General features: G+C 46.1%; 1 protein-coding gene across 1 annotated transcript; it reads right to left on the reverse strand.

Annotated features, from left to right (window-relative positions):
* Positions 1-1,784: 1,784 nt before the first annotated feature.
* Positions 1,785-6,779, reverse strand: LOC124648684. Its single transcript, XM_047188400.1, has 5 exons — positions 6,645-6,779; positions 5,438-5,539; positions 4,076-5,330; positions 2,518-2,591; positions 1,785-1,826 (listed from the first exon to the last, which is right to left on the reverse strand). Exons 1-5 carry the CDS (start codon positions 6,777-6,779, stop codon positions 1,785-1,787), a joined length of 1,608 nt encoding a protein of 535 aa, XP_047044356.1.
* Between the last annotated feature and the right edge of the window lie 1,236 nt (positions 6,780-8,015).

Below are 8,015 nucleotides of genomic sequence, written 5' to 3' on the forward strand. Positions count from 1 at the left end.
AGGGCCTGCAAAAAGGTGGGTTTGGGTGGTTTTGAACGCCATCGCCCCATTGGCGGTGCAGACTGCTGAGCATATGTCATCATTTTCCCGCCAAAATTTCCTTTGCGAGGAGGAGGTGGCTTCAGTCTTCAGCTCTGTTCTACTTTGACCGCTAGGACCAATAGGATACTGTCCTCGATCCTCAACCCCCCTCCTTTCCCCAGTTTCCGGTCGCAGAACTTTCACTTCTGCCGGAAATATAAAAACTTTCAGAAACTTTAATTGAGTGTTTAATAATTACATGTATAACTTCAAATGAGATTACTTTTTTGGCATAAAAAATCATAAAAAATGATTTTACTTTTTTGGCATACAAAATGATATCACTAGGGTTCCTTAATTGAAAAAAAAATGACATATGCAGCAAAGCACTAAATAAATCAATTTTGACATACATACGAGCAAATCCAACAAATGCCGCAAACTGAGGCACCGTGTTTCGCGTTTACGGCGCGTTGGGTTGTTGCCGATCGAGATACCCCAAAAATTAGGGTAAAATTTTAGTGCATTTCTAGAAGCTAATTTAGTGAATTTTAGCACTAAAATTTTAATAATGAACCAACATTGAAGCACTAAAATTTATTCTAAGCTAAACCTAACCCTAATCGTTGTCGGTGAAAGTGTCGAGCCAGTCGTTGTCGGGGATGGTCGTCAGTCCCAACTCCATGAGCCGGTACAGTTCGTCGGAGTTGGCAGTCCCAACAAACTACATCTTCGGGATGAAGCCACCTCCACTCCGCCATGTGGTTGGGGACCAGCAGTAGCTAAACCGCCCTTGCGTGGCGCGCTCGTCCTCCGCCGAAACAAGGGCAACGGTGGCGCGAGCATCTCCGCCGTCTCGCAGTTGGGGATTTCGGGGAAGTTTTATAAGCGGCGTGGTCGGCCGAACCGCTACCAGGCGGCGTTGTAGGCATGCGCCGCTTCATTGAGGGTGTCGAAGGTTAAGACGCCGACATAGCTACAAGGGCGGTGGGGTGCCATTGGCGACGACGCGAGTTGAGGGAGGCGGGGAAAAGCCGGATCTACGGTAAGGGAGCAGCGGGGGAGGGCGGCATGAATCAGCAACGTCTATTTGGCAGGAGCCTCAGGGGGATTTGTCAGGATGGTTGGGGAGCGGTGGAGAGAGCCTGAAGTTTGCAGCGCATCGTCGCGCGTGCCGCATACCGTTCTTCGGTGCTGACACGGAGCATACATGCGTGACTGATCCATTGCAGAGTATGCATGGATTCCAAATCGCCAAGATCAGCCAAACTTTAGAACAGATTAAACCTCTCCAAAATAAAGAAAAACCATATCAACGCCAAGGATTAATCTAAACTCCAGATTGAGCAACAATGCAAGAACACATCGCTTTAATCTTACAGAACTAGTCAATTCAAAGAAAGCATTCTCAAGTTAAAACAACATTCCAGATTTTCACAATGGCGTTTAATAGTTGACAAGACCCCAGAACAGTGTAGGCCATTATATTCATAGTTGTAACTTCTAAAATCTACTGAACGATTCAAAGTTAAAAGGACATAATGTTGTTGTTGACTGTCGATCCATGCTGAATTGCCGGCGGAATCAAGCTGTTCTACTAAAGCTCAAGGGGTGAACAAGCAAAGCCAAAATATGTAAAAACGCTTGCCAGATTTTCTCAAATTGTGATTAGGCAAGTGCGCTGGCAGATTCTAACAAACCAAGACTTCTCACAGCATTCCCCCAAAGTAAGAGTTCAGAAAACTACCACCATCAGTCGTTTCCTAGTCCTCCAAAACAACTCTTCTCTTACAAGTCTCAGAAACCTGCAAAACAAATTGTAAACATAAGCATGAGTCTCACCAATCTCATTGCAATAGTTCTTGTAAGCAAATATACACTAGGAACATCTGAATACTCTTATGGAGAAAATGCGTGACATAAAAAAAGAAGCGTTGAGCTCAACATAGATACAACTAAACAGAAGCATGGGTTCAGAAGTAAACAGCAAAAACAAGAAGACTCACATCAACATCGCTCTGAAACAATGACAGAAATGAGGTGCCATCTGAACACTGCAACATGAGTTGTTTATTTTCTACTTTCTGGTGCAACAAGGATTACGACATCCTAATTTTACGAAGTAGCAAGAGAATGGTTCAGTTTTGGCAAGATCAGCGGTGATTATATTTGCAATGATGAAAGACAATGACTCATCATAATGAAAATACTCGGTATGTACTAAGCTCTATTAAACATTACGATTTTTCACACTCCCCCATTTTAACTTTAAAATAACAAGTTAGGTCTGGTGAATCATAAAATAGCACTAGTCAATACTATTTGGCAGCCGCCAGACAAATGCACCAAATAGTACTTCCGTTATTTCGAAGTAACAAATTGCAAGAATTTTAAGAGGAATGGAATGTGATAAATAATGTATGATACAAGGAGAGATAGTTATGAGAAAGTACCAAAATACGAATTATCTGGTACACTTCATTTCATCAGCTCTACCTCTACACGTAGAGTGTTCTTTTTGTCTGTATCTGGCAAAACCTCCCTTTTGGCAGTAGTCTTCTTGCTCCAATCTTCAACCATGCAAACAAAAGCTTAAACAATCATAACAAGGTAAACATTTGTCTGCATGGTATGCATGACTTGAAATGGCATAAAAAGTTGGGACATTGAACAAGAGTACTGAGTTGATATAACTTTACAATAATTACATGAATGAAATGCAATAGTCATAGATATTTGAATAACCAAACGAATCAATAACAAATAATACCATTGTTCCCTAGGATGTCCTAGTACACAATACATGTGATGTGATATAAAAATCAGGAAACAAGGAAACATCATTAGACTGGTATATATATTTAAGCAAAATAGAAAATTTGGAGACTACAATGAAATCAGAATACAAGGTAGCATACGACTCCAAAGGAGTGACATAGAAAGGGAAGGAGTGGTGCAGCAAGATGTCATCTAGCTCCCAGCAGCAATGGTTGGGGAGGCACATCCACATTGTGCGTGCACGTGGCAGGAAAGTAGTACATATTGGAAGAACTTTTCAAAAAAAAAAAATTTTTGGAGGAAACGCCAGGAACTTTTCAATTATATAAACAAAGACCATAAATTTGATACTTGGCAATACAAAATTGGTGTATTGGTAAAGGATACAGAAGGCACAAAAACTCAGTGAAGTATCAGGGTAACCTTTATCTACCAATATAAAGTTCATGATAATTTCTCCATATGTATATCTAAATCCAATAAAAGCATAAAAAATAGGCCACCGCAAATGACATACACCGTGGCGACCACTAGGATGGGACTTGGCCGATTGTGCAGTAAAGGGCAGGTGTACCAGAAGATTGGGACAAGCAGACTAGAAGTTAGTCATTCACTTGGCTCTACTCCTGCAGCTTATTGTTCATACCTTGGCTGCACTTCTCTTTTTGTATGTGGTAGTGGTAGAACCCCACTACAAAGGATCCAAACACTACTACTCTTCCCCAAATTCATCTCAATTTCCCTCAATTCACACAAAATTCTAGAACAGTTTGTATACAGAGGACCCTGCAATGTACACAGGCCTCCAAGCACATCATTTCAGAAGGCAGGTTTAAATGGAATATGTCCAATCTAACATTTGTTCAGTACACATGACTCAAACAAGCAATCCAACGAACATTGGAAATTACCTGCATAAGGGGGCACTAAGTTGGGAGCACAAATGGTAGGAGGGGGCAGGGAAACAAGATACAAATGAACATACTAGAACACACTCAGCCTTTCACTTAGCTTTAGCTCTACTCCTCGACGGCCTATTTTCCTAAGTTGGTTGCACAGCCTGCACTTCTTTTGTATGTACAACACTTTCCTCTCAATTTGGACCCAAATTCTAGCAGCACAGTTTCTATACAGAGAATCCTACATAAGCCTAGTCCAAGCACATAATTTCAGAAGATGCATGTGCTAAAACAAACAAAATGTGCCCAAATCAAACAATTCTATACTAGTATACTCATACTCAGCACTTGCATAGGTCAAAGGGCGAGAGTGTTACCTGCGTACGGGATCTTGGTTGATTCCAGCCATGCCGGGAGCACACATGGTAGGATGGGGACACGGGGTATAGCTATACGAGAACTCCCAGTAACCTTCTTGCTAACCATGTCCACGCCGAGAAGCTGGTGGCCGCAGACGAGGTAGACCACATTGGCGTTGAGCGGGTCGATGGCCCCAATGGCCGGCATCTCCTTCAAGGGCGGAAACTGGTTGCGTTCGTCCATCCAGATGTGGAGAAATGGCACCTCGTGGTCCAGCGTCCAGGAGGTGCCCCCGTCGTCGAGGGAGAAGGCGGTGATCACGTAGGGCTTGTCCTTGGACACCTCGACGTAGCGCATCTTCCCGTCGCTGGCCCCCATGCGCCGGTACCTGCCGAGTTGCTTCATGAAGACCATGCCCTTGAGGTCAGGCAGCACGCTGCCTCTGGGCAGCTCCACGAAGCGGGGCTCCGGCCGGTCGCTGAGCGGGTCCACCGAGACGGCGCCCCAGCTCTCGTCGACCCACCACAGCCGGTCGCCGAAGGCCACCACGGCGGTGACGACGTCCATCTGCCGCCCAGCCGCAGCCGGCAGAGGGGACGGCAAGCCGACCAACTTCTCCCACTCCCCGGTGTCGGAGAGAAACCGCCTCATGAGCAATCCCTCCTCCTCCCTGCCTCCGGCGGTGAACATCTCAGCTACCGCGTACCTGTCCGGGGCCGCGTCCCCGCCTTCGGACTGGGTGAGGATGCCGACGTGGTTGCAGGCGGAGGTCCTCTTGGTGCCGTCGATGTCCGGGAGGCGGTAAAGCTCGCCGCTTAGCGGGTTGCAGACGAAGCGCGTGGTCTCCGGATTGGTGTCCATGTCGGTGAAGGAGAGGTTGAGTATGGCGGATACCAGGGACTCGCCGTGGTCGCCGCCGGCGCCGACGGAGAAGCCGAAGCGGGACTCCCAGAAGCGCACGAGGAGGAAGCCGTGGGCGCTGGTGGCGCAGACCTGGCCCGGGACGGAGCCGTGCTTGCCGGTGGCGGGGTCCAGGCGAGGGCGCGGGTGGACGAAGTGGGCGGGGACGGTGAGGTTGGTGAGGAACGGGGGCGCGTCGAGGTGGCAGGACGCGCCCGGCGCCGGCGCCCCCGACTTGTCCATGGAGGTGAGCTGGATCAGCGCCCACGGCGGGCGCGAGGCGGCCGTGGAGAGGGAGCGGCGGAGGCCGCCGGTGAGGAGGCGGAGCATTCTGCGGCGGATGGGCCGGCGATTTGGTCGGTGCGGTAAAGCCTAGAATGGAGGAAGTGCACTGGGTTCGGGTTGGTTCACGACTGCTGTGGACTTGTTCTACGGAGTGGCCTGTTCGAATACGCTCCATGGGATATTTGCTTTCTTGCTTTCGAGTTTTGACCCAGCTGTCTGTTCGAATACGCTCCATGGGATGGGAAGCGAGAAACGATGGTGTCCTTGAGACGCCACCTCCTCTCAGTCCTCTGCTTCTGCAGAACAGGCAACGTTCCAAGCAAAACCAGAGAAAGAAACAGAGGACACACAGGCTACCAAAGTGCTGAGCCTCGTACGTAATTTGTAGCCACGGTTAAGCAAGCTGCTGGATTCAAATTTGTAGGCACGCTCGGCTCAAGGTGAAGATTTTCAATCTTTCAGTTTTTGCAGTCCTCCGGATTCAAGATTTCAGTTGCCTTTCAGAAATTTGAGGTTACATGGGTTTAGACGCAATTAACCTTTTTTCAAACGGTTTTTTTTTAAACAAGACAACCCGATCCCATATGGGGGAGGGCGTTCAGCTTTGATTGAAAGCTAACCAAGGTTCACACAAGAACATCTGTTACAGCACGACGGCCACACACGCTAGGGAAAAGAATCGACCAGGCTAACAAAAACAAACCCTGCGACCACACCCAGAACACTCGAGCTCAAAGACGGCGACACAAGCTACACAGTTTTGCAACTCGCTAAAAAGCACACCCAGGAAACTAAGTCCCTAACCAACTCCTACTCTCGCTGAGCCAATCTCTCTCAGCTTCGTGTCAATCGCCTCCATCATCTCCTCCGTAGCCGTCGACGCTTAGTCTTGATCAATTGCCTCCACTGCATCATAAGAGATAAAGCACGGTAAAGCGGATGCAAAGGATTAAACAACACTTTATGTTGAAATATCCGTTCGTTTCTGGTCAGCCACAGTGCCCAAGCAACAACAGCTAACCAAAACCATACAACATGGTTATTCTTGCTCTCTCTTTGTTTGAGAAAAATTGCAACAAACTCATCTCTGTTTCTGGGTGGTACAGAGCTAACCTCAAAACAATCTCTTAATACGCATCAGACCAATCTGGCCACTGGACAACAAAACAAGATATGATCCACTTCCTCTATACTGCCACGTTGCACACACAAAATAGAGCCCGACCATTTCAACTGATTGAATTTGCCCCTGAAACAAAGCCAAAGGAAATTATTCTGTTTCAGAGGACAACTCGTTTTCCACATTTCACTCATCCTACCATCCAAAACCCCCAGATTCAAAATGAAAAGATACATAGATTTGGTTGAGAATTTGTCACTCTTCTCAAGTTCCCACTTAACCTTGTCCTCTGCTTCACTAAGCTGGACATCCCCCAACAGTTCCTGGAGCTCTCCCCACTCATTTACCTCCACTGTCCCAAAAGATCTATCAAAGGTGATTAAAATACCCCCATTAATGAGGACCTCACTCGCCATCTTATTTTGTTGCTCACAACAAACAAACAAACAAGGTAGGAAACATATTTTTCAAATGACACACCCCAATCCACACATCTAACAAGAAAAACGTTTTCTTACCATTACCCACAGAGTAGCTCGGCCCCATCTTAAACCACTTTTTTTTACCTCATGGAGGATTTTCCAGAACTAAGAACCACCATTCTCACCAGATTGGTAGAACCCAGCCTCCTCCATATATTTGTTTCTCAGAACTGGAAAACTCAATTCCTGAGCCCCACTTTCCAATTTATAAATCCACTTAGTGACCAAGCAAATGTTCCTAACTCTAGTGTCAGCAAAACCCAGGCCACCATACTTTTTCGGTTTACATAAGCGATCCCACTTAACCATATGGTACTTTTTCTTCTCACCAACACCCTCCCAGAAGAATCTAGCCCTAGACATATCCATTTTGTAATGATTACTTTCCTTCAGCAAGTAAAACTCCATTGCATAGGTTGGGATACTATCCAGACATGCATCAATTAACACAGCTCTGGCCCCAGAAGAAGCCAGAGAGTTAAACCCACACTCCAGTCTTTTGTCTCCCTTCTTTGCCACAAAATCTAGCTCATTAGCTAGGATTTAGTTCTGACTTACTGGTAACCCCAAGTATTTTAAAGGAAGATCCCCAATAGAGCAATTCATCATGTTTGCAGCTCTAAGTAAATCTTCCTCAGTGACTCCTATACCCATAATCTCACTTTTCTGATAGTTGATCTTTAATCCTAACATTGCTTCATAGTAGTACAAGATAAATTTAATTGCAGCAAAGCTGCCTTCATCATTCTCAGTAAGAATAATGGTGTCATCAGCATATTGAAGATGTGAAACTCCTCCCTCAACCAAATTGGGAGCTAACCCCTTGACATAACCTGCCCTCCTAGCCCCTTTTAGCATCTCACTCAGCCCATCTCCAACCAAATCAAATGGGAGAGAGAGAGGGTCTCCATGTCTCAACCCTTTATAAGTTCTGAAAAAGGTTCCATTCTCTTCATTTATGTTCACACGCACTCTACCTGTCTGTACCACTGATACGTCCAAAACGTATCTACTTTCCCAAACACTTTTGCTATTGTTTTGCCTCTAATTTGTGTATTTTGGATGCAACTAACACGGACTAACGCTGTTTTCAGCAGAACTGTTCTGGTGTCTCGTTTTTGTGCAGAAATCCAACTTTCAGGAAAAACCTCGGGATTTTGACGAAGGCCC

The sequence above is a fragment of the Lolium rigidum genome, chromosome 4, assembly GCF_022539505.1.
Source record: "Lolium rigidum isolate FL_2022 chromosome 4, APGP_CSIRO_Lrig_0.1, whole genome shotgun sequence".
NCBI lineage: Eukaryota > Viridiplantae > Streptophyta > Magnoliopsida > Poales > Poaceae > Lolium > Lolium rigidum.

Coding starts and splice junctions, on each gene's coding strand:
- LOC124648684 (XM_047188400.1), bottom strand. CDS start 6,779: ATGGCGAGTGAGGTCCTCATTAATGGGGGTATTTTAATCACCTTTGAT. Junction 5,540..6,644: donor TTAGTGAAGCAGAGGACAAG/GTTAAGTGGGAA, acceptor CCTGTTCTGCAG/AAGCAGAGGACTGAGAGGAG. Junction 2,592..4,075: donor AACCAAGATCCCGTACGCAG/GTAACACTCTCG, acceptor GCATGGTTGAAG/ATTGGAGCAAGAAGACTACT.